The sequence below is a fragment of the Lycium ferocissimum genome, chromosome 3 (assembly GCF_029784015.1).
Source record: "Lycium ferocissimum isolate CSIRO_LF1 chromosome 3, AGI_CSIRO_Lferr_CH_V1, whole genome shotgun sequence".
NCBI lineage: Eukaryota > Viridiplantae > Streptophyta > Magnoliopsida > Solanales > Solanaceae > Lycium > Lycium ferocissimum.
The window spans coordinates 4384476-4411167 of NC_081344.1; the positions used below are offsets into that span (position 1 = coordinate 4384476).

Consider the following 26692-nt stretch of genomic DNA (forward strand, 5'->3'; position numbering starts at 1 on the left):
CGATTACACCGAGCCTAGATGGCCGGGCATGTCACCGCTAAGGCGGGCTGCATATGATTACACCGAGCCTAGAGGGCCGGGCATGACACCACTAGTGGGCGGCGTATGATGGTTACCCGGACGCAGGTAAATGACGATGGTACATAAGATACGTTATATATATATATATATATATATATATATATATATATATATATATATATATATATATATATATATATATATGATGTGTTTACTCTTAAAAGTTAAGCAGGTTATATATTCATCTCATGTCTTATGATTTCTCTATTATGTTCATTTTATTCATGCCTTACATACTCAGTATAATGCTCGTGCGACGTCCTTTTTCTTTGGACACCGTATTCATGCCCACGAGTAGCGGGGGAGGTGATCCCGGTTGTAGGAGCTATCGCCAGACTTTTTGAGAGCACTCCATTGTTCCGGAGGTGCCATTGATTACTATTTTGTGTACATATATTTTGGCACGACGGGTCTGTCCCGTCCTTATTTCTAGTACTCTAGTAGAGGCTCGTAGATACGTACGTGTGGGTAGTGGATGACCCATGGTGACTACATTGTATATTCTTGTATATCATTTTTGGCAGCCGTGAGGGCTTATGGATATTTATGTTTGGTCTTGGAGTTTATATGTGTTCAGGATGAGTATGATGACTAGCGTAATGAGTGGTGCTCGGTAGTCAGCTCCGGGTACCCGTCATGGCCCCCTAGTCGGGTCGTGACACTTTCGATGTGAAAGCCGAAAGTTTCAGAACTATTACATTACCTAAAGCTTCAGGTCACATCATGTGTTGTGCTTTAGATCACGTGCTGGATTATTGTCACCTAATAGAAGTGAAAGGAAAATTAGCCGTCCTTGAAAATATGACGGATGGAAACTTTAATTTGTGGATTTTCGGAAATGGTCAACTTCAAGTATGGGAGAGGGATATCATTACTAGTTCTCCAGTGTTCCCTAGAATAAATTTTTGTTCCCATACATATGATGGGGAGATTATATTCGTCGCTAAAGTGGAGGGCGATAAATTCACTTACTTCTCTTATGATATCACAAGAAAAAATTGGAGAAAATGTGAAGTCCAAGGATCTTGCAGTGAACATTCGATTAAAGGCATTTATAGATATGTAGAAAGTCTCTACCCATTGAAAAAATGTTTAGTGAATGCAAGGTAGTTGGTGTGGCGCTCCTTTTTATTTTTATTTTTTGTTTTTTTAGTATATAGAGAAGTGCATTTTGAGGTTTGAAAGTTCTAGTTCTCCTTCTGAAGCAAACGTCTTCGATTCTAATTCCATTTTACAGAAAACACTGTTGCTTATGTAGAACTAGAAAGTCCAAAAAGCCTTTCGATACCATTATCGTAGTTTACATTCAGCAGCTACAGAGATATGGAATATAGCGATCGCCAATAACATACTCACGATGCAGACAGGACATTCATAATATTCATCTGATCTGGAAAACACTGAACCTGAAAGTTTTTCATTGTTCTGTAAATTAACTATAATGGTAAAGTACCTCTACCCAGCAAAATGCTCAGAGTTGTCAATCCAGTAATATCGAATAGGTAAATGTCACAGAAACCACACGAAAAGTAAGATATATAGCTGTAAAGCCTGAGACATATTATCATTCCTAAACTAAAAAAGAAACTGCATGGATAAATATATGTTTCATTCGGGGCAAACTATTCCCTTGAAAACTCCATTCAGATTTCCTACATGCCGCAGTGGTCAACTTGATAAGAATCAAGAACTAAAACTGATATGTTAAAAAGGAAATCTAGTTGTATTTAAATGATCACATTATTTTTCGAATGACAGAAAAAACACACAAAGCCAACTTTGAATCAGCTGTTCTTAAATGTGTGCAACTCTGCCTTTTCACGCTACCTGACAAAGCCAAAGCCAAAGCCTATATCATGACAAACAGGCACAAGATCAAACCGGTAGGATCAAGAAAGTCAAAGATGACCTCGTCCTCCACACACTAAGCACATTATGTTACCAGAACCTCCACAACCTGCAAGGTCCAAGTCAAAGTAAAATATCTTGCCGTTTCCAGATCTTTGTCAGCACACATTGACAAAGATTGAAGGTCCAAATGGAAGGGAAAGAGAGAAGAAAAGAACTTAGCTAAGCATCTAATTTTGACAATTATCCCCTGGCTTTCCATTATAGAATCAACATATAGGCCTGAACTGGAGCAGGTAGCACAAAGGACTGCACCTTTAGCTTCACACTCGGGACAATGAGGATTATCTCCAGTATTCACTATGTCAAGTTCAAGTTTATCTAACACTCTGTTAGGGTTTGGGTGGTTGTTACATGTTGTTTCATAATGTATGATTATGTATCATATTATATTGTGTTGTATTTTATCGTATTATATTGTTTTCTATTGTTTTGATGAATACAACAGTTGGATAGATTGTATCCTTTTTCGTGGCTACATAATGTTACACATCAGCAATTCGAAGTATAAACCTACAAGAAAAGTACGGTACGGGGTATAACTACTATAAGAAGGTAGGGTAAAGGGTAAAATAGGATTATTAGATAATAAGTAAAGACAAAATGAGATAAAGAAATAAAGTAACGACACGATTACACCAAATTGGTCGTTAGACAAGATAGAACTTTTTGTCATTACATAATGATGGATTTATGATACGATACAATTAAATTCAAGTAACAATCAAAACAAACATTATCAACTAACAACACAATAAAATTTATCTAAATTCAAGGTCGAATTTGGTTTATCTTTGTATCGGGATTAAAATCAGGTAGCTAGTCTTAGTGATTAAAATTTTGTTGTCGTTGTTTGATGAGAAGGTAAACATATTTGTTACTTAGGTTTGCTGATTTTCTGAAGCCATATCACAATGTATTCATTTTCCCACAAGATAATACCTATGATAGCAATTTTGGATGTCATTGCACTTTGCATCCAAACCTGAGGACATCCAATGATCGAACTAAAGCTGTAGCCGATGTCATTAAGTCTTTGGGCGAACTGATCCCCGGCATAAGAAATGAGGTACTTGATACCTTTTGCCTAGCTATAAGTAGTGTTAAGAGTAAAGATTGCTTCCTCCATGATTACATCTTTGCCACTGATAGTTATATCCGGTTGCTTCAGCTTTCGGGGAACCAATATTGCTGCTGCGCCATACTTTGGGATAAAGGTGTGTGCGCTATTCAGTTTTCCACTTAAACTAATTACATCATCTCTTAATAATGTGGCTATAAATATCGTTAAATCTTACTAAATAGTTTTCAGTCTTTGTTTTGATATGACCATTTCTATGAATGTCATTATAGGCTTGTTTTTTCAGCTTAGATATGATGGATATTCATACCAACTACATAGTGGCAGCCTTTTTCTTTCTAATGAGGTCGCCAACCCATTAACAATTCTTACCATGTGACTCATGGCTATCTCTATATCAGATATTCATGGTAGTAATTGAGGGAGGTTTCTGGGAGTTTTCGTTTTTATTTTGTCTGGATCGTCAAGATAAGGTCATTAATCAACTATACATCACTTTGAATTTTCCAATTCTTGAAAGCCTTTGAACTTCCTGAGTTGGTGTCTAGGATGGTTTTTACACTTATAACATACACATTTTTCCTACCTTTTGATCTCTGTTTATGAAAGTTAGAGACAATTGAGACCCACCCATTACAAGCCCTAACATTTCTTTTCAGAAGCCATTCAAACATTTCTTTCTAGAGTCCATCCGCTAGCAGCAGGTTGGGAATGTGATACTTCTTTTGAATTTCTCACTAATGCCTTGTATTTCAATTTTGATGACTCTGCAGGCTTATGGAGTTCAAATGAATGGCTATCTTGAGAAAGATGAGCAGAGATTTCTATCGATAGGGAAGAGAAGTGAATAAAAATCCACCAATCCTGGAATGCTGGATAATTTAGTTGCTGGGGGATTGGTATGTGACAGACAACCTTCAAGGTTAATGGTTTAACTGATTATCGTTATATATGTACCTGTAGCCTTACTGATATCCTGGATTTAGTTGGATGTAAACATGCTTCAGTTGATAATTCTTTTGCCACTTCATAAACAGTATTTTGTTCATTACTTATCAAAGAAACCTATCAATACCTCATCAGCTGTTTTTTGTGGAGCAGTTCTTCAGTGCGGAACGTACTGTAGTATAGTAGTCAATATGGTTGTGTAAACATGATGATATCTTGGTTGATAATGTTCATTATCGTATGGCTGCAGCCACATGGTATTTCTTGTGGAGAAAATCTTATTAAGGAATGTAAAGAGGAGGCAGGGATACCAAGATCTATATCCCATAATTAAGGATCAATTCTCCATTTTGAAATAATGACCATCAATCTTAGGCACTCAACTGTCTGCTTGCTGTTTTATAGTATGTTCTTTATATTATGCTTGTGAATTTTCTTGTCATGATCAGAGCTATGCCAGTTGGAGCTGTGTCCTACATTGACATAGAAGGATATAGGATGAAGAGAGACGTCCTCTTTTGTTATGATCTTAAGCTTCCTGACGGCTTCATTCCTCATAATGAGGGTAAACCTACTAAATTTTCAAGTTGCATGCAAGCACTAAATCGAAGCATTAGATAGCTTTTTTAGTTTTCCGCAATGTTATCATTATTGATTTCCTTTTCCGGCATGGGTAGGAATATCATACTATTTACTTTAATATTTCCCATCCAAATTATCAGCCGGTCATTCTTTTTATTTCCATCCTGTCACATTAAACATTATGAGTTTAAAGTAAGGTTCTTGTTGTAAAAGTGCACAAAATTGGTTTATCTTGCAGAATCCACCGAACCTTATGTCACAACCCCAACGAGGAGTATGACAGGCTCCGACCCGTAGGCCGAAAGTCACCTGACTTAACAGTTACTTGGACATCACATACCATAACTCAAAGAACACACCGCACGAGAAAGGCCCAACATAGAAATATTCGATAATTCAATACATATGTATACATGCAGACCGACAAGGTCGCCACAACATAAAGTATATCATAAAGCCGGCAAGGCTATCAGAAAATATCCAGAACCCAAAACAAGGCCGACAAGGCCACATATAATATTTACATATCCCACTATGTCTATGAGCCTCTAAGAGTGTACATATGAACATATACTACACTAGCAGAAAAATACCAAAAGACAGCAAGTCCGGAGAAGTGACACTTGCTAACACCGCTGAAGTTGGAAAGTCCTACTGCGGTCGCTCCTCAATAACTCTGTCAGTGCCTGCAGCACGAAATGCAGCGTCCCGTGCAATGGGACGTCAGTACGGATAAAAGTACAGAGTATGTAAGGCTGGAATTAATAACATAAGTAAAACGGAGATACAAAGACAATAGAAGTAACTTGCCATCTGAGAACGTACAGTATACAATGCATGAGTTTAAAATCATATGCAAGCATATACATATATATAAATAGTATCATCGGGACTCATAACGTACCCCGGCCTTTCGGGACTCGGTGTATAACGTACCCGGCCCTTTCGGGACTCGGTGTGTAACGTACCGGCCACTTTCGGGACTCGGTGTGTAATACCAACTGATCGATGGTTGCATGATAGGTGGTTGCCCGGTCGACTATAGCGCGGCTCGGTATAGTAAAATAGTGCATACATACATATATACCATGCATAATAAGCCAGTGAAGTAATAACGGCCTTTTGGAGTGACATAAGGTCTTAACCTCCGAATGAATTATGGAGCTCGTATCGAATCCAAGGAATTAGCTTAATGGTGATAAACATAATAATATGGTAAGAATCAATCAAATAAGTAAGGCATTAAGATTTGAAATACATAGCATAGGAATGGAGTGAAGTTGTTATGGAACGCTTATGCTCATGTTCTAGTTGGGTTCGTGCCAAAGAAAGAAGGAAACGAACTCCTTACATACCTTGTCCGTCAAGCCACCACTTAAAGAATTCTTTACACCGATGCTTGCCCTTCACCCGAACCTATATATCGAGAAATACATCTTTAATCATACTTTCATCATATTTCCATCAACTTATAAGCACTAATTATTGAAGACTAATTTGGGTTACGAAAATTTGGGCAGCATCTCCCCTATATCATATACTTCCTCCAAATACCAAAACAACTCCCAAACAATACCAACAACATCAACAACAACATCCTCAATATTCTACGAGATATATATGTATATTCTCATCCAAAAATCTCTTCAAACCTCAATCCATAAACCAACAACATCAACACAACAAACTATAACTTTTATTCTTGAAAATATTCCTAAATCAACGTTGATAAAGAGAGATTCAATGATTCATACCTTATCTTTACCAAAGTGGCAAAATCTTCAATATTTACTTTGTTTCCAAGCCAACTCCAACACAGAATGAAATTATAATCGAGACTACACGTTATCCGGACCTTGATTAATATGCCGTAACTTGAATTTTACTCAAAATCCTCACTTTTTATGTGATGTAAGAGCCTCTTCACTTGCTGAATTTTCTGGAAATTTTTAGAAGTTTTTGATGGAAAAAAAAGAAGAGGTTTTTGACCTTTTTATAGTGGCAGCACTGTAGCAGCACCGTTTCTGCTTTGTCAGCTGAATTTGTAACGTCCATAATTCTCTACTCAGATATCCTATCGACGAGCGGTTTGTTGTATTGAAAACTAGACTCGACGAACTTCATTTTAGGCTTTTGCTTTACCTTAAAACTCCTCATATACTAAAAGATATTCTTCCTCCAAGTTGGGCCAAAATTGCCCCTCATATTTTCTTCAAAATTCCAATAAATTTAATTTCCTTGATTCACTTGCCCTTCAATCCTTCCATAGCTAACCCTCATAAACATAAGGTAAGCACATCTATTCTGGTGTATCCTTGGAGGTAACTCCAATGTCCATACTTCAAACCGCCAACACCTACGAATTTTCGCGTACCAAACTACGGGGTGTAACACGTTATGACGTGTGGTGTCTATAGTTACTTGCTAAGTGCAAGGTTTAGGGTTCAAAATTTTGATATCATGACTATCTAGTGGTTATTGACTGAAATCTCCGAAGAAATTTACACATTGAAACAATTGGCGTCCAGTCTTTAATTTTGAGCCAACACCTTATTTTACATAGCCTTCTTGTAATCTTTCTCATTATTTCCCTGTTTGCCTATGAAAAATCAAAATCTGGTATTCTAAGTAGATTTTAACTGCATCTGAAGGTAGCTTGAAATATGTGTAGTCTCAGTATAATTAGCAGCCTCTATATGCATATAATTTTATGATCTCATGGTGACTCTGATCCCCAAATTTCCACTTGAAATAATACCAGCCTACCAGGCACATCAGACCAGAAGAGTTTGGGTACCTGAGGCTACTGCAGAGTTTGAGAAGTGGGTATTGCTGCTAAACTATAATCAGCTTTGGGGGTTCTTTCCTTGTTTTGCCGATGAGCAGATTTACTTTTGTGAGGTGACAATGAGCTTTGTTGAAAAGAAGAAAGAAAAAGAGAGAAAAAAGGCATATCAATGTCCTATGTTGTGCCAAATTCAGTCATACAGCCATTGTTGATTCTTGAATATTTTAAAAGTATAAACCCTTTTGATCCTTCCGTGGACTTGCAGCCTTGTTCTGGTGGTCCACTTCCCTGGTTAATTGCCTTCTTGTCCAAGCTGTGTTAAATAATTTGCTTCCTTAAACTTATGTTCTTAGACTTGCTTATTAATATAAAGGGAAAAGGGCCAAAAATATCCCTCTGCTTTGGGAAAAAGGCTAAAAATATCCTTCATTATAAATTTGGGTAAAAATACTCCTCCCGTCATTATAGCTTTCAAATATACCCCTATCTTAAAAGAAATTCCAAAATCCCCCAAAATAACGTGATTTCATTTTTAAACCCGACCCAACTACATAAAAAACACATATGCGACCAACTTGTTCTAGTGTCCTACATCTGCAGCCACTAGGCATAGGAGCAGGTAAGATATATGCGTTTTTTAGTTAGGTCGGATTTAAATAGAGCGGGTTTAAAAATAAAATCGATTATTTTGGGATTTTTGTTAAGACATGGGTGTATTTGAAAACTTGAATGATGGAAGGGGTATTTTTGATCCAAATTTGCAACGGAGGATATTTTTAACCTTTTTAGAGAAGTATTTTTGACCCTTTTCCCTAATATAAAGGTTAGGGACGATAAAAAAATATCATTGCTTATACTGCTGAAAGAAAATATTTTTGTAAATAAGCAGTTATCTTAGATCTGGATAGTATTACTGTTTAGGCATGTACTAATCTTGGAGATGTGCGAACTAAAATACGGTGGAAGTGTGTATGGGAATGCTGAGTTGGTGACTTAAAAGTTTCATGCTTCTATATATTTTACCAGTAAATCGACCCGCGCGAAATCTTGTTAAATTTTTTAAATTAATCCTACATTTAGCTTAAATAATTTTTTCAATAAAGAAAATGCATAATACAATTATAATATGCATGAAAAATTGAACTAATGGGTGATTTTTTGGGGAATTATGTGAAGGTATGTATCATCTTCAACAATGCTAATTATGGGGAAGTTAATTCTGATTATAGGGAATTAGTGGGTTCAAATAAAAAGAATAAAAAGCAAAAATATTGAGGTAAAAGATAATAAAGATTTATGTTTTTACATTTAAAAATTTCTTTAAAAATAAAGGAGAAAACATATTAATAGAACACTTACTTTCCTCTCCACACCAGTTAAATTCTTAGTTTCGAATCTCGTATGCAAAATTGTCATTCTTCTGAAAAATGCCCTTTTTATCCTCGGTTAACTTTCCGTATCATTCCTATAATAATGATTAAAAAAAATTAAATGAGGCAAAGAATAATTGAGTGACATCATATATATATTTTTTTGGTTGAATTCCTCCTTTGATCATTGATTTGTGCAAAAAGTACAACTTTGAGTTTGGCATCCCAAACTTTTACATGATCAAAGAGTTGAGCCAAATCAGTATTGAGCTCCTAAGTAGCGCCAAAAAATGCCAATTAAGGGCGAGTTACTTAATTGGACGCAAGCTATATATAATCGCCTAGAAGACATCATATATGAACAACAAAGAAAATTTTAAGAGACACAGAAGCATATCCAAAAATAGAAGCCAGATTACTATTAAAATTCAAAAAGTATTTTTACCCTTGATAATTTTGGTAGCATAGAGGTGAAGTAGGCAGTATGCAGATTGTAGCGTGACTTGAGGTTGGGACTCTGTCCAACTCAAGATATTAAGCTGTACCCAACGTTCACTTTGGTAAATAAAATCCTTTACTTACCAAAAAAAAAATTCAAAAAGTAAATTAATAATAAGGACAAATAAAGGGGAAAAAACTCCATATTAATATCTCTGTAATGCAAAAAGAAATGTCAGTGTAAAACCATAAATACCAAGCAACTGTACGTATATTAAAACAGATCATTATAGAAGTAAGCAGTACCAATGATATTAATTGGAGAAAGGAACGGCGATAAGGAAGAGGTATAGCCTGTGGCTTTATTTAGTAATAATGAAGTGAGAGACAGAGGCAAAATTTTGACGCTCTTTTGCTTTAAAAAGGCAGCGTATGAAAACTTCACAAAAAATATGCCGAAAGGAAACGTCATTTTTTTTTTTGACCAATTAACTAATAGGAGTTAAAATGGATTAAAAGGCCAAAATTATGAGAAAAAAGATAAATGAAAACCTTGCATTTGTGTTGCGCCACGTCACCGGGCCTATGTCCTGCTTTTATATATATATATATAAGAATAAGATTTATGGGCGAAAATGATTTTCACCCTCCAACTTTGCTTTAAAAATCAATCTCCTCCTCAACTTTGAACAATAGTCATTCTCCCCCCTTTATCCTACGCAATGTCTATTTTACTCTTGACATTTTCAAGCCTCCATCTATGTAATACTGTGTATATTATATAAAATATACTTTTTTAACCTAGTTATTTATAAATTTTTATTTAAGTTCATATTATAAGTAGATTAATCTTTTTATGAATTTATCATAAAATCTAATATTACTTTTTATGATTGATATTTTTTAATATTATATGCATTACGTATATATTATGTATGTACACACACTCACACACAAACATATATATGAATATATTGACACAGACATACATATTACCTGTTATTTTACATATATATGTATATGTATATTTCTGTTTTACTTCTCTCTTATTCTCTATTGCCAATATATAACAAGTTTTGGTTGTCATTAATGAAGTATTTTTTAAATAATAATTTAAAATTCATTTACAATATAAGTATATAATCTTATAGGAATTTGTTATAAAATATATCTCTACTTTTATTAACTAGTTTGTATACCTGCATTGAAATATATTTATAAAGTTATTATTACCTACTATTTTTACTTGTATAAATACAAATATTAGAGTTTTGATTATTATTTTAAAAAATCTTATTCTTCTCATTTATTTCATTATAGAACGATATAAAGTTAGATACTCAATTAGAATTTCTTACTTTTCTTTTTCCATCTCGAAAATAATATTTATTTTCTTATAGGAAATTTGTTACATAGATTAAGAAGATAAAAAATATCATCATTTTAAAGAAATAAAAGGAAAAAAGACAAGTTGATAATGTAAGGGTAAAATAGAAATTTTAAAAAGTTAATTAGGATAAAGGGGGGAGAATGACTACTGTTCAAAGTTGAGGGAGGAATTTGATTTTTAAAGCAAAATTGGGGGATGAAAATGATTTTTACCCTTTTATTTATACACGTTTTACCGTGAATACTTTATATTTGTCACATACTTTTCAGTACGGTATTCTGGATTTCAATATTTTCTTATAAATACCGGTAATCACAGCTAACGACAAAAAGTTTTAGAATGCATACCGATTAGTGCATGATATTCATCTGATCTTGTTAGGTAAATTCTTTACATTAGCATAATGGTACTACAACAATCCTAAGTAGCTTTTTCGAAGACCAGAAAACTTTATAGTACAACTTTTTTATGGCTAAAAGGATATAAAGTATAAGAGATCTCATTAAAATTAAAAGAATTATTGTCCTAAAAAAATTATAAATCTACATCTATCTATATTATTTTAAAAGCATGAATATAAATATTAGTTGACCAAAATATCCTTCACATATTGAACGGTCGTTATACCCTTTTAAGTTGAAATTTTATATAAAAGATAATTTCATATAGGATAATATTGTAATATTAATGTTTGTTGTAATATACTAGGACTTCAAATTCAATTGAAATCCCAAGAATCCTATACCAACGTACTCCCTTGTTTTTTTTTTTTTTTTTTTTTTTTTTAAATTGAGTTATTAAGAGACAAGGACTCCTATCTTACTCATTATCATGTCACTGATTTCAACCAAAACAACTATTTCTTCGAGTTTTATTTCAATAAAAACTTAAATATAATGACTAAAATCAAGAAAACAGTGTAATTTCTTGGCATTATTCTTCATTTATTAGTATTACTTTTCCATCCTATCTTCTTACTGGGTATGGTGATCTCATACAATCTTTAGAATTACAACAAATAAAATGAATGATATAGAAATGTGTTAGTGGAGTTAATTTAAAAAAATATTTTTCTTAGTAATGATTTTCAATATAATGAAAATAAATACAATATATGGTCATAAGCTAGCTCAATTCCTAATGTTGGATTATTTTAGTCCTAACATTTTCTTCGGACCCTGCCAGAGCGCGGAATGTTTGTGCACCGGCTGCCCTTTTTAAAAAAAAAATATATATATATATATATATATATTTTTCCACATAGATAAAAATATAAAGGATATTTATCAGAAGACAATATCTTAATTGGAAGTATTATGTGGATACGATCAAATAGTATTTCTGCACTCATAAAATAAATAATATATAATTTCAAATAACATTATCTAACATTTGTTATAATTGACTGGGAATAACATGCAAGGTATGCTCATAGAGACTAGTTATTATAAAAGCATGAATATACATATTGGTTGACCAAAATATCCTTCAAATATTAAACGACTTTTATGCCCTTCAAATTTAAATTATCTCTTTTATATGAATTTCCAAAAATGTAAAAGTATTTCAATCGTTATTGAGTCCAAGTCTCTTGTAAATTGAATTGTGACTTCTAATCCTGGTTGGTTACTCAAAGAGGTCCCCATTTGTTGCACGTTGGGGGCATAAAATCCTATATAGTCTAGAAGTCTGGTTTCGAATTAATGTCATGGTTTCGAATTAATATTTTTTTATATCAGGCTAAACATTGTCTAATATCTTATTCTATTTTTTTATATGTTAGAGGCATTTTTTACCATTTTTCATTTCACGTTTAAAGGCATTGCACATGTAAAAAATGTGTGACATGTTGATTCGATAATATTGATCTATTTTTGTGCCCTTCAAAATTATATTATAGTTGTAATGAAATTATTCCGTATTGGATAAATTTGGAATGCTTGATAATTACCAATTTTAGAATATATATAAGGTGGAAGTTTATTACTTTAAGTACACATTTCATAGTATTTGACGCAAAATAGCTTCGTGCACAGCACGAACATAGAGACTAGTTAATAAATAAATATGTGTAATCGGTTTGGTTGAATTTTGAAAAAAATTTGAAGCAAACAATATCTTTTCATTTTTTGTCAAAGGTATTTAAATTCTAAAACGAAACCAATTCAAACTCATAAAGCTTCGCTGGAAAGTGTACGAGTTTAGTAGGAAAAGGAAAAGTTGAAAGGTAAAAATTTTGCCCTATTTAAACTTGGGGAAAAAAGCTTGCTAACATTAGTAAAGGGCCTTCCTTTCCCCTTTTTTATATAGGCGAGAGTCCAAGAATATCATAATTTTGCGGCAGATACATGAAGTTTTTGAGGAAAGTACCATCAATTCCTCAAGAGATAATCTTTGAAGTATTTTCATGGCTTCCCGTCAAGTCTTTAATGCGTTTCAGGTGTGTTTCAAATTTTTGTAACTCCCTTGTATCCGAATTGGATTTCGTGAGTATTCATCAATGTCGCTCTGTGACTCGCCCTGGGGGAACCAAACTGCTTGCGCGCGAAAAAAACGCTTTGTACACTATAGAACATGACGAAGTTGGAAAAGCCTCCTTTCTTCATATTGATGATTTTGATGAACTCTGCACCTCTTTCGGTTCGACTGCTACCAAGTTGGAATGTGTTAATGGTTTGTTTTGCTTCTGGAGGACAGGACAACAACCTATTTTAATTTGCAATCCCAGTACAAGAAAAGTAAGATTTCTTCCTAGCATAGATGTGAATCATGCTATGTGTCACTATTCATTTGGTTTTGAACCAGAAGAAAAGATTTATAAAGTTCTATTCACATGCATTGAATCCTTCACGAACGGGTATTCAGATATATACACAAGAAATTGGGTTTTCACTTTGGGTGGCACAAACGTTTCGTGGAAGGAGATCGAAAACATTCCCCAATTTAATTGTTTTAACGGGGGAGTTTGCATCAATGGAGTTATTTATCTATTGAATGGTTTTCATCGCCAGAAAAATATAGTTGCATTCGATTTGAAAACCGAAAGTTCCAGAGCTATTACATTGTGGGAAGCTTTACATCACACCAAACTTCAGTATAACCTAATGGAAGTGAAAGGAAAATTAGCCATCCTTGAAAATAAGATGAATGGAGAAATTAATTTGTGGATCTTGGGAAATGGTCAACATGAAGGATGGGAGAGGCATGTCATTATTGGATTTCCCTTGGTTTATAAGGAGATGAAATTCCATAGTATGTATTTTTGTCCTCCGACGTACGATGGTGAAATTATATTCGTTGATAAAGTGAAGTGCAAGAAGTTCTCTTACTTATGTTATGATATTACAAGAAAAACTTGGAGAAAACGTAAAGTAAAGGGATCTCTTGAAAAATATTCTATTGAAGGCATTTATAGATGCGTAGAAAGCCTCTTCCCATTAAAAACAATTTGCAACAGTCCTCAAGTTTGAGGTGTTGAATGCGACGAATTTGTTTTTTTCTTGTTTGTTTTTCTTTTCATTATAATATATGGAGTTTGTTGCTTTACAATACCTAAATAAAATTGAATATTTTTCACTTGAAGTCATAATAAGAGAGTAATTGTACTAGCAAAGAGTAATGCACTCTTTTTTATTATGTTAAGTATTTAGGGTTATAGTCTGATGTGGTGATGTGCTTGTTATGTATTGCTTTTTAATCTTGTAACAATTATGTGTACTCATATTACCCGTCTTTCAATTCATTTTTATCCCCGTATTAAATACGGACGGGCAGCTGTTTTATCTGTTTTGTCAAACACATTTCAACCGGCACATATTCGATCTGAGCTAGATTGGAATGCAGAGAAAAATTAGGTAAACCAACTGATGCATGATGGTTAGATTTTTATCCAAATTGAAACCAAATTAATTATGTTGGATTGTTAAATATACAAATCAAACCAAATCAAATAGAGTATATTTTTGTTTCGGTTTTATAAAAAAAGAAAAAGTTGTTTTACATGGATAGTTTGAGGAAGAGGTTGGTGACTTTAATGATTTACTGGATCAAAATGAACCAGCTATGACTAGAAAGCTATATGATCTCCATATTGAGTTTATTTTTGTTAATCACAAGCTCCAAACCTTACCATATTAAGTTGATTAGACATAGATAAATCTTTACTTATATGACAGAGATAAATTTTTATTAGCTTAATGCATATGCAGCCTGAACTTGTCCATTTTTTCTATTTTGGCACCTCAACTAAGTATTGTTCCTATTGAACCTCTGAACTCGTCCTCAAGTATGTCTATCAAACACAATCTGACTTACATAGTATTCTATCTTCAGTGTAGCAACATGCTAATATATATTCTAATTTAATTATGCCATTTTTCAGCTAAGATTAGCAGCAATTGAAAGGGAAAAAAAGAGTAAGCTCTTAATTAATTTGTAAGATGAAAGAGCGAACAGGTAAATTAGAAACCGACACATCCATGACCTAAAGAATAGCTTTCCACACGTCTAAAATATTACTTTACCTTCATTACCACAATTTATTTTTTGCTTCTAATGAAAATCAGATTTAGAGGGTTTGATAGACACATTTGAGGACAAGTTCAGGGGTTTAATAGGAACAACACTTAGTTGAGGTGCCAAAATAGTAAAAAGGATAAATTTAGGGGGCTGCATATGCATTAAGCCATTTTATTTATACGGAAATCTAACAACAGGAAGCTTGATTTCAAACTTAGTGTAATTTAACTTTTGAAATGTCCAGGCTTGTTAGAATATTTCATGGTTTAGTTACAAACTGCACCTAGAATTTCTGTCATGGAAAAAAATATGGAGATTGCGTTCATGAATATTGTAAAAGCGGTCAAAATAATTAGAATGAGTACAATCTAAATCCCTTATCGATGATTCACGGGAGGCAAGTGTAGTACCAACAACCGCGGTAATTCCAGCTTTAATAGCGTATATTTAAGTTGCAGTTAAAAAAGCTTGTAGGTTGACTTTGGGATCATCCGCCTAATAAGTGTGCACCGGTCATCCCTTATGCGGGCAATGCACCCTAGCCTTAATTGGCCGCTCGGTTGTGCTTCGTGACGTTACTTTGAAGTGTTAGGTTGGAGTCCACTTAATGTGGATGGTGTTGGTGTTAATGTAGCTTCCACCATTATTCTTCACAGTAACAACCTGTTGTATTCTAGACGAGCACAAAAGGAAACTTGATCATCAAAGCAATAAATTCAATTAATCGTCGAATAAAAGAAGGCAAAAATAAAAGGGGGGTTGGGGGGGGGGGGGGGGATGTAAGGACCAAAAATATCTCTCTACTTTATTTTAATGGCTAAAAATATCCTCTGTTACAATTTTAAGTCATTTATGCCCCTGCCGCTATGAAAGTTAACAAATATACTCTTCATTTGACGGAAATCCCCAAATTGATTCAAATAATCCGATTTCATAAAACATAACTCACTCCCATACTTTATCCGCCTCGACCCGCCGCCTAAAATAACCCAAGTCTTCCTCCTCTCACATATTTTCTCCTCCAGCAACTTGGCTCTCAAGTCCACCGCTCCGGCGAACTCCAACTCTAACCAACCACTTCTCTCATTCTATTTCCCACCACATCTCCACTACCTGTTATAGCTACTACAAAGCAAAATAAAAACACCATTGACCTTAATCGGGTAGTGGTGGGAAATCAATGGTGTTTTTGTTTTGCTTTAATTTGTAGTAGCGATAACGGGTAGTAGAGATGTGATGGCAGCCGTCGGTGGTGGGAAAGGGAATGACAAAAGGGATTGTTGGAGACGGAGTTTGCCGGAGCGCTGGGCTTGAGAGACAAGTTCTTTGGAGGAGAAAATATGAGAGAGGAAAAAGACTTGGGTTATTTTAGGAGGCGGGTCGGGCGGGGAAAATATGAAGTGAGTTATTTTGTATGAAATCGGGTTATTTGAATCAATTTTGAGATTTCCGTCAAATGAATGGTATGTTTGTTAACTTTCATATCCGCGGGGCATAAATGACCCAAAATTGTAACAGAAGATATTTTAAGCCATTAAAACAAAGTAGAGGGATATTTTTTACCCTTTTCCCAAAAAATAAATCATGTGTGAGAAGGTGCAAATATACCCTTGAACTTTGCGAAAAGGTGCAAATATACCCTTACTGGCTTTTATTTTAATTAAAATAATTCTATCAGTGAAAATGATATATTTGCAACATTTGTGTAACAGGAGGGATATATATGCACTATTTTTTTAACGAGGGATGTATCTGCTCTAAATCATAAAGTTGAGGGATATATTTGCACCTTTTCCCTAGTTTTTTTCTAGTTCATGAATGAAATAGAAGAGGTTTTTTATAGTGTCATTTCTTTCATTAAAATTCTAAGGGTACATAAAAGATTACTTAACTTAATGACTAAAATATAAATAAATCACCTCTGACTCTGAGTAACTTCTTAGAAGAGCAGAAAACTCAACCAAGCGAACATTAATATGTTTATACAACTTTTTTGTGGCAAAATGTACATAACGTATAAATGATCTCTATTAAAATAAAAATAAAATTATAAACTACTAATATATAAATATGTATAATCGGTAGGTTGGATTTTTAAGAAAAAAAATTGAACCAAACAAATTATTGTACGAGTTTTAGTAGGAAAAGGAAAAGTCGAAAGGCAAACAAATTGCTCTATTTAAACTGGAAAAAGGGTTTGCCAAACATTAGTAAAGCACGGCTATGACTACAGCCGCCTTCTACAAGATGAATATGAAGTCATCCAGAAAAGTAACATCAATTCCCCAAGAAATAATCTTTGAAATATTTTCATTGCTTCCCGTCAAGTCTTTAATGCGTTTTAGGTGCATTTCAAAAGTTTACAACTCTCTTGTGTTTGAGACAGATTTTGTGTCTATTCATCAATCCCGCTCTATGACTCGTATTGGGGGAATCAAATTGCTTGTGTGCGAAAGAGAAGGTTTTTACAGTATGGAACAAAACGAAGATGGTGAAGCCTCCCTTCTTCATATGGAGTATCTTGATGTACTCGACGGCTATATTGGTTCGAGAAACCTTTTCGAGTGTGTTAATGGTCTATTTTGCTTCTCGACGTGGCACCAACCTGCTATAATTATCAATCCCAGTACAAGAGAAATAAGATTTCTTCCTAAAATAGGTGTGAATCGCTATTGTTACTGTTCATTAGGTTATGAACCAGAAGAAAAGATTTATAAAGTTCTTTTTACGAGATTCGAAATTTCAAAGTCGTACACAAGAAACTGGGTTTTCACTTTAGGCATAGACAAATCATGGAGGGAGATCGAAAGCATTCCCCGGTTTGATCGATTGAAGGAGGGAGTTTGCATTAATGGAGTTATCTATATGTTTGATGGTTTTTGTTGGAAAAAAAGAATAGTTGCTTTCGATGTGAAAGCCGAAAGTTTCAGAACTATTACATTTCCTTGTGCTTTACATCATGCGGTCGATTCTTGTCACCTAATAGAAGTGAAAGGAAAATTAGCCATCCTTCAAAATATGACGGATGGAAAATTTAATTTGTGGATTTTAGGAAATGGTCAACTTCAAATATGGGAGAGGGATAGCATTACTAGTTCAACAGGGTTTCGTAGTATGAATTTTTGTTCCCAAACATATGATGGGGAGATTATATTCATCGACGATAACTTCACTTACTTCTCTTATGATATCACAAGAAAAAATTGGAGAAAATGCGAAGTCCAAGGATCTCAAAGAGAATATTCGATTAAAGGCATTTATAGATGTGTAGAAAGCCTCTACCCATTGGAAAAATGTTTAGTGAATGCAAGGTAATAGGTGTGGTGCTCCTTTTTATTATTCTTTTCTTGTTTTTTTTTTTAGTATATAGAGAAGTGCATTTTCAGGTTTGAATGTTCTAGTTCTCCTTCTGAAGCAAACATCTTCGATTCTAATTCCATTTTACAGAAAACAGTGTTGCTTATGTAGAACTAGAAAGTCCAAAAGCCTTTCGATAACATTATCGTAGTTTATATTCAGCAGCTACAGAGATATGGAATATAGCGATCGCCAATAACATACATCACTATGCAGACAGGATATTCATCTGATCTGGAAAACAATGAACCTGAAAGTTTTTCATTGTTCTGTAAATTAACTATAATGGCAAAGTACCTCTACCCAACAACATGCTCAGAATTGTCAATCCAGTAATATCGAATCGCTAAATGTCACAGAAACCACACGAAAAGTAAGATATATAGCTGTAAAGCCTCAGACATAATATCATTCCTAAACTTAAAAAAGAAACTGCATGGATATAAATATGTTTCATTCGGGGCAAACTATTCCCTTGAAAACTCCATTCAGATATCCTACATGCCTCAGTGGTCTACTTGATAAGAATCAAGAACTAAAACTGATATGCTAAAAAGGAAATCTAGTTGTATTTAAATGATAACGTTATTTTTCCAAGGACAAAAAAAGCAATTAAATGATACACAAAGCTAACTTTCAATCAGCTGTTCTTAAATGTGTAACTAACTCTGCGATTTCACGCTACCTGACAAAGCCAAAGCCTATATCATGACAAACAGGCACAAGATCAAACCGATAGGATCGAGAAAGTCAAAGATGACCTCGTCCTCCACACTCTAAGCACATTATGTTACCAGAACCTCCACAACCTGCAAGGTCAAAGTCAAAGTAAAAAATCTCACCGTTTCCAGATCTTTGTCAGCACACATTGACAAAGATTGAAGGAAATCCAAATGGAAGGGAAAGAGAGAAGAAAAGAATTTACCTAAGCGTCTAACTTTGACAATTATACCCTGGCTTTCCATTATAGAATCAACATATAGGCCCGAACCGGAGCAGGTAGCACAAAGGACTGCACCTTTAGCTTCACACTCGGGACAATGAGGATTATCTCCAGTATTCTTCTGGGCCAAGGACAATCCAGTTGGCTTCTCAATTCTTTCTTCTGGTACAGATTTATCATAGCAAAACAGAGATTCAAGACTGCTTATTTTTCTGTGAGCATAGCCTAAAGCATTTGGTATTGCCTGCAAAGTTGAGGCACATACTCTTAGTCATATGGAAGCCACAAAATTTGTAGGCTCATAATCTGAGATTGTTGCAGCTATGACCACAAAAGTTTCTATGATGGCTCCAGTTTCAAAAGTCTCTCTATGGCTGAAGAATGAGCTCGTATATATTGAGCTCCTATCTATTTTTCTATGATGGCCCAAGAACACACTCATTCTTCAGCCATAGAGAGACTTATGAATTCGGGCCGTGGTGGCAGCCATCGTCGCCTGTTGGTGGTGGGAAAGGGAAAGAGAGAAGTGATTGGTTGGAGACGGAGTTCGCCGGAGCGGTTGGCTCTAGAGACAATTTGCTGGAGGAGAAAAATATGAGAGAGGAAGAAGACTTGGGTTATTTTAGGAGGCGGGTCGAGCGGGTAAAATATGTGAATAAGTTATTTTTTATGAAATCGGGTTATTTAAAACAATTTGAGGATTTCATCAAATGAAGGTATGTTTGTTAACTTTCACAACCGTAGGGGCATAAATGACCCAAAATTGTAACCAAAGATATTTTTAGACATTAAAACAAAGTAGAGGGATATTTTTTACCCTTTTCCCAAAAAATAAATTGTGTGAGAAGGTGCAAATATACCCTTACTGCATTTTATTTTAATTATCCGTCAGCGAAAAGGATATATATGTAACATTTGTGTACTTATGCACCATTTTTTTGACGAGGATGTATCTGCTCTAAATCGTAAAGTTGAGGGATATATTTGCAGAAATAGAAGAGATTTTTATAGTGCCATTTATCTTTCATTAAAATTTTAAGGGTGCATAAAAGACTACTTAACTTAATGACTAAAATATAAATAAATCATCTCTAAGTATCTTATCTTCTTAGAAGAGCAGGAAACCCAACCAAGCGAACGTTAATATGTTTATACAACTTTTTTGTGGCTAAACGTACATAACGTATAAATGATCTCTATTAAAATAAAATAAAAATTATAAACTACTAAATACTAATATATATAAATATGTATAATCGGTTGGTTGGATTTTTAAGAAAAAAATTGAACCAAACAAATTATTGTACGAGTTTTAGTAGGAAAAGGAAAAGTCGAAAGGCAAACAAATTGCTCTATCTAAACTGGGAAAAGGGTTTGCCAAACATTAGTAAAGCACGGCTATGACTACAGCCGCCTTCTACAAGATGAATATGAAGTCATCCAGAAAAGTAACATCAATTCCCCAAGAAATAATCTTTGAAATATTTTCATTGCTTCCCATCAAGTCTTTAATGCGTTTTAGGTGCATTTCAAAAGTTTACAACTCTCTTGTGTCTGAGACAGATTTCGTGTCTATTCATCAATCCCGTTCTATGACTCGTACTGGGGGAATCAAATTGCTTGCGCGCGAAAGAGAAGGTTTTTACACTATAGAACAAAACGAAGATGGTGAAGCCTCCCTTCTTCATATTGAGTATCTTGATGTACTCGACGACTATATTGGCTCGAGAAACCTTTTCGAGTGTGTTAATGGTCTATTATGCTTCTCGACGTGGCACCAACCTGCTATAATTATCAATCCCAGTACAAGAGAAATACGATTTCTTCCTAAAATAGATGTGAATCGCTATTGTTACTGTTCATTAGGTTATGAACCAGAAGAAAAGATTTATAAAGTTCTTTATACGAGATTCGAAACTTTAGAGTCACACGCAAGAAACTGGGTTTTCACTTTAGGCATAGACAAATCTTGGAGGGAGGTTGAAAGCGTTTTCCTGTTTCCTCGATTGAACGAGGGAGTTTGCATTAATGGAGTTATCTATATGCTTGATGCTTTTTGTCAGAGAAAAAGAATAGTTGCTTTCGATGTGAAAGCCGAAAGTTTCAGAACTATTACATTACCTTGTGCTTTACCTCATGGGGTGGATTCTTGTCACCTAATAGAAGTGAAAGGAAAATTAGCCGTCCTTGAAAATATGACGGATGAAAATTTTAATTTGTGGATTTTAGGAAATGGTCAACTTCAAATATGGGAGAGGGATACCATTACTAGTTCTCCAGGGTTCCCTAGAATGAATTTTTGTTCCCATGCACATGATGAGGAGATTATATTCGTCGCTGAAGTGGAGGGCGATAAATTCACATACTTCTCTTATGATATTACAACAAAAAGTTGGAGAAAATGCGAAGTCCAAGGATCTCAAAGAGAATATTCGATTAAAGGCATTTATAGATGTGTAGAAAACCTCTACCCATTGGAAAAATGTTTAGTGAATGCAAGGTAATAGGTGTGGTGCTCCTTTTCATTATTCTTTTCTTGTTTTTTCAGTATATAGAGAAGTGCATTTTCAGGTTTGAAAGTTCTAGTTCTCCTTCTAGAAATCATCTTTCATTCTAATTCCATTTTACAGAAAGCAGTGTTGCTTATGTAGAACTAGAAAGTCCAAAAAGCCTTTCGATACCATTATCGTAGTTTACATTCAACAGCTACAGAGCTATGGGATATAGCGATCGCCAATAACATACATCACTATGCAGACAGGATATTCATAATATTCATCTGATCTGGAAAAAATGAACCTGAAAGTTTTTTCACTGTTCTGTAAATTAACTATAATGGCAAAGTACCTCTACCCAACAAAATGCTCAGAATTGTCAATCCAGTAATATCGAATCGCCAAATGTCACAGAAACCACACGAAAAGTAAGATATATAGCTGTAAAGCCGGAGACATAATATCATTCCTAAACTTAAAAAGAAACTGCATGGATATAAATATGTTTCATTCGGGGCAAACTATTCCCTTGAAAACTCCATTCAGATATCCTACATGCCTCAGTGGTCTACTTGATAAGAATCAAGAACTAAAACTGATATGCTAAAAAGGAAATCTAGTTGTATTTAAATGATAACATTATTTTTCCAAGGACAGAAAAAACAATTAAATGATACACAAAGCTAACTTTGAATCAGCTGTTCTTAAATGTGTGCAACTAACTCTGCGTTTTCACGCTACCTGACAAAGCCAAAGCCTATATCATGACAAACAGGCACAAGATCAAACAAGTAGGATCAAGAAAGTCAGAGATGACCTCGTCCTCCACATTCTAAGCACATTATGTTACCAGAACCTCCACAACCTGCAAGGTCAAAGTCAAAGTAAAATATCTTGCCATTTCCAGATCTTTGTCAGCACACATTGACAAAGATTGAAGGAAATTAAAAATGGAAGGGAAAGAGAGGAGAAAAGAACTTACCTAAGCATCTAACTTTGACAATTATCCCCTGGCTTTCCATTATAGAATCAACATATAGGCCCGAACCCGAGCAGGTAGCACAAAGGACAGCACCTTTTGCTTCACACTCGGGACAATGAGGATTATCTCCAGTATTCTTCTTGGCCAAGGACAATCCAGTTGGCTTCTCAATTCTTTCCTCTGGTACAGATTTATCATAGCAAAACAGAGATTCAAGACTGCTTATTTTTCTGTGAGCATCGCCTAAAGCATTTGGCATTGCCTGCAAAGTAGAGGCACATACTCGTAGGTCTTATTCTTCAGCCATATGGGAGCCACAAAATTTGTAGGTCGCATAATCTGAGATTGTTGAAGCTATGACCACAAAAGTTTCTATGATGGCTCCAGTTTCAAAAGTCTCTCTATGGCTGAAGAATGAGCTCGTACATATTGAGCTCCTATCTATGTTTCTATGATGGCCCAAGAACACGCTCATTCTTCAGCCATAGAGAGACTTTTGAATTGAGGATACCATTACGAGTTCAATAAATACGAGTGTTATAACTCAAATTTCAAATCATTCACTTGCTATAGCTACTCATGCTATGAATGTGGGAGCATCAACGACGAGGTCCTAAAAAAAAAAAACATTTTGAAACTGGTGGCCTTGCAATTCTTCCCTTTATTTTTTGGAGCTAAATGCTTTGTCAATGTTCTGCATGCTGCAATGCCTATGATTTGCCTCTATGTGTGAAATGAAGTTGGAAGCATATGCGAAGACAAATGTAATACTTTATAGTTAGGGACACTAATACATATACTATTATGTTACATCCATAGACAAGTCTAACTATGTAACACATGTTATCTACTACTAGACAAAGTTTCCCCTGCATGAGATGGGCATGGTACGTAGTGATTAAGGGGTGACTCGGGTTACTCCTAAGCAACAGGATTTCAAGAGGATGAGTTCACTATTTTAGAAATTTAAAAAAACAGAGACACAAACATGTATTTAGTAGGGTTCGATCCCGCGACCTTAAGGAATTAAACCCAACACTTAACCAGTGCTCCACTCTGTCATGTTTGACCATGTGTTCTTTCAGTTAATATTAGATATATTTTAAGAATTATATACATAATATACCGAGTTTAGGCGGGTGAATATGGGTTTGCGTGACCTATTTTTACTACAAAAATTCGCCCCTGCTCCTAAGTAAAGAACTCGTGATGGCTTATTTTTCCTTTGAAACTCTTTACACAATCTGTCCACTGTTTCAAGAAGCTCTTTCCAACCCATTCTAATCTTGAAGCTCTTATATATACTTATATAGAGGTGTACACAAGCTGATATTGCTTGATTAGAAGTTAGAACTGCTCATTCAATTGGCTCTTTTTGTAGACACAAACTATAACCATGGAATATTTGCCCTTGGATTAATCTGCTAGCTACCACCAGTCTCTGTTCCACAATGGCGGAGATAGGTTAAAGAATAGAATCACCTTGGTTGAAAAATTATACTATACAGTATACACATAGGGCTAAAACCATTTTTTATGACTATATATAAGTAATTTGACTCCCCTTGACATAAGAGAAAATTCTACTAGTGTCAAATGAGGTTCTAAAATTGTTACTTTTGAATCCCTTGGATAAATTCCTAGACCCGCCGTTGTGTTCACGATAGTAAATTTATCCTTCAAATTCAACACTAAGCACTTAAAAGTACGTGACCACCTCTATTTATCTTATGTCTTCCTCGGGGGACAGAGCTATAGTTCTGCTAGAACCTAGTAGCTTTGGCAGAGACCCTATTTTTGTTTAAAAAAAAAAAAACGGAAAAGGGCCAAAATTACCCCTGAACTTTGGGAAATAGTTTATTTATACCCTTCGTTATACTATTGGGTCAATTGTGCCCTTACCGTTATACTATGGACCAAATATGCCCTTACCGTTATACTATGGACCAAATATGCCCTTAAGTTACACAGTCTGCCACGTGTCACAATCACAATCGCCCAACCCATTTCCCCCTATAATTACACCTGGATTAAATTATCACCGGATCCGACCCGTCACTTTATTTTACCCAACCCATTTTCGTTATAATCTCTGCTTTGTACAGTTTCCAAAAAGAAGTGTAATTGCAGATTTATATCTAAAAATTTGTGCAGCTTCCGAAACTATATTTCCCTATCCCTGGAGCAATTCGTCAATAGCATACCAACAAGCCACCATTTTTTCATAGATCCAAGAAAATACAAGGCGCCTTTTTTGTGCTTCAAATATTCAAAGTTAATAAATCAATATGTTCATCTTCCAATCGACCCACTTCTACTGAGACTGAATGCAACATAACTGTTGGAAATTGAAGTGTGCAGCTTCCTATAGCAAAATCTAAAGCACCCGTTTCTCTAACAACTTCACATGAAAAATAATGTTACTTTATTTGAAATTTGTTTAAGTTCTCAAAAGAATTTGTACTACAACTTGAAATATTGAAGTTCATTTCACAAGTCTAATTCATTGTGAACATTATACACAATATAATAGAAAAAGAAAAAAGTTGTTCATTTCTACTTTCCGTTTTGAACATTATAACAAGACAACAAAAAATCCTGTAATAATGTGCTAGTCTTACTAAAAATCCTATAACAAAAAATCTTGAAAAAACGAAAATGGGTTGGGTGAAATAAAGTGAGGGGTCGGATCGGGTGATAATTTAATCCCGGTGTAATTATAGGGGGAAATGGGTTGGGCCATTGTGATTGTGACACGTGGCAGACCGTGTAACTTAAGGGCATATTTGGCCCATAGCATAACGGTGAGGGCACAATTGACCCAATAGTATAACGGTAAGGATAATTACCGATAATAAGATAACGAAGGGTATAAATAAACTATTTCTCAAAGTTCAGGGTAATTTTGGCCCTTTTCCGTAAAAAAAATCCACTTAAAATGTATCAATAAATTATCCAAAGCCCAAGAAGTTGCATTTTCTAGAAAACTCAAAATCCTACCCCACCCCAACATGTTATAAAATTCACTTAATATATATAAATGTTTATCCAGAATCCAGTAAGTTGTCTTTTCTAGAATTTAGAACTCATATTATTCAATCTTGAAGCTTGAAATCAAGCACGCTTAACTTCGAAATTCTAATGGGATTGGAGTGAATAAACAACAAGTAAATTCAAGATTTAGAAAAAAAAAAAAAAAAAAAAAAACATCAAACATATAATATAAAGTTGTAAGCAAATTAAATAAAGACTTACTCGTGGTGGTGAGGGAGATCCAAAAATGGCATTTTTCGGGAAATTTCTCAAATTGGGTTTTGCAGAAAACAAGCCTGTGCGATATATTGGTGAAAATTTGGGGAAACTAACTGACAAAGATGATATCTTTAGTGTACAATCCATTTTTTCACAAAGAAACTTTAGACCCTGATAATAAGTTTAAAGCTTTGGTAGTATTTCTATTTTCATCTTCATTTTTTCGATGATATTCATGATAGTTTTTGTCTCTCATCTTGTAATTAACGAACTCAAAGGGGAGAGAGAATAGGCCCGCTATGGATAATTTTGGCAAGTGGACTGATCCAACTCGATTGGCCCACTGAGAGTATGGACCAGGGTCATTTACACTTTCGGCCGTATGTAAATATATATTTTTGTATCATAATATCCGATGAGTTATGTCCCGCGCCTTTAAAGAATTTATGTACCGCTAGATATAAGTTCGATTTTGAAGGACAATAGTTAAAGACCAGCCCATTTGAAAGGAAAACCGTGCGATTTCTTCCCAAAAATTTAAGGAATACCATTTACCAAT

The 26692-nt window shown here is 34.7% G+C and overlaps 4 protein-coding genes and 1 pseudogene across 4 annotated transcripts; 2 read left to right on the plus strand and 3 right to left on the minus strand.

The window, feature by feature from the left end:
* Window positions 1-1904: 1904 nt before the first annotated feature.
* Window positions 1905-2329, minus strand: LOC132050772 (protein ORANGE-LIKE, chloroplastic-like; the record flags this gene model as incomplete). Its single annotated transcript, XM_059442134.1, has 2 exons — window positions 1905-2040; window positions 2154-2329. Coding segments are annotated over 2 exons (237 nt in total), but the record flags the coding sequence as incomplete, so codon positions are not given.
* Window positions 2330-2471: 142 nt separating this feature from the next.
* On the plus strand, window positions 2472-7439 carry LOC132050773 (nudix hydrolase 20, chloroplastic-like; annotated as a pseudogene).
* An 11285-nt stretch (window positions 7440-18724) lies between these two features.
* Window positions 18725-20275, minus strand: LOC132050774 (uncharacterized). Its single transcript, XM_059442135.1, has 3 exons — window positions 20271-20275; window positions 19387-19670; window positions 18725-19270 (listed from the first exon to the last, which is right to left on the minus strand). Exons 1-3 carry the CDS (start codon window positions 20273-20275, stop codon window positions 19212-19214), a joined length of 348 nt encoding a protein of 115 aa, XP_059298118.1. The 3' UTR covers window positions 18725-19211.
* Window positions 20276-20808: 533 nt separating this feature from the next.
* Window positions 20809-21991, plus strand: LOC132049362 (putative F-box protein At1g32420). The gene has a single exon (XM_059440121.1). The coding sequence runs from the start codon at window positions 20829-20831 to the stop codon at window positions 21906-21908; it is 1080 nt and encodes a 359-aa protein (XP_059296104.1). The 5' UTR covers window positions 20809-20828; the 3' UTR covers window positions 21909-21991.
* A 399-nt stretch (window positions 21992-22390) lies between these two features.
* On the minus strand, window positions 22391-26387 carry LOC132049363 (uncharacterized). The gene is made up of 3 exons (XM_059440122.1): window positions 26137-26387; window positions 22882-23143; window positions 22391-22764 (listed from the first exon to the last, which is right to left on the minus strand). Exons 1-3 carry the CDS (start codon window positions 26278-26280, stop codon window positions 22706-22708), a joined length of 465 nt encoding a protein of 154 aa, XP_059296105.1. The 5' UTR covers window positions 26281-26387; the 3' UTR covers window positions 22391-22705.
* Window positions 26388-26692: the final 305 nt, after the last annotated feature.

Excerpts from the sequence above, each read along its gene's own strand:
- LOC132049363 (XM_059440122.1), bottom strand. The coding sequence starts at position 26,280 with ATGGATTGTACACTAAAGATATCATCTTTGTCAGTTAGTTTCCCCAAA. Across the intron at positions 23,144-26,136 it reads GATCTCCCTCACCACCACGA|GCAATGCCAAATGCTTTAGG; the intron begins GTAAGTCTTTAT and ends TCTACTTTGCAG. Across the intron at positions 22,765-22,881 it reads TGTCAAAGTTAGATGCTTAG|GTTGTGGAGGTTCTGGTAAC; the intron begins GTAAGTTCTTTT and ends TTGACCTTGCAG.
- LOC132049362 (XM_059440121.1), top strand. The coding sequence starts at position 20,829 with ATGAATATGAAGTCATCCAGAAAAGTAACATCAATTCCCCAAGAAATA.
- LOC132050774 (XM_059442135.1), bottom strand. Across the intron at positions 19,271-19,386 it reads TGTCAAAGTTAGACGCTTAG|GTTGTGGAGGTTCTGGTAAC; the intron begins GTAAATTCTTTT and ends TTGACCTTGCAG.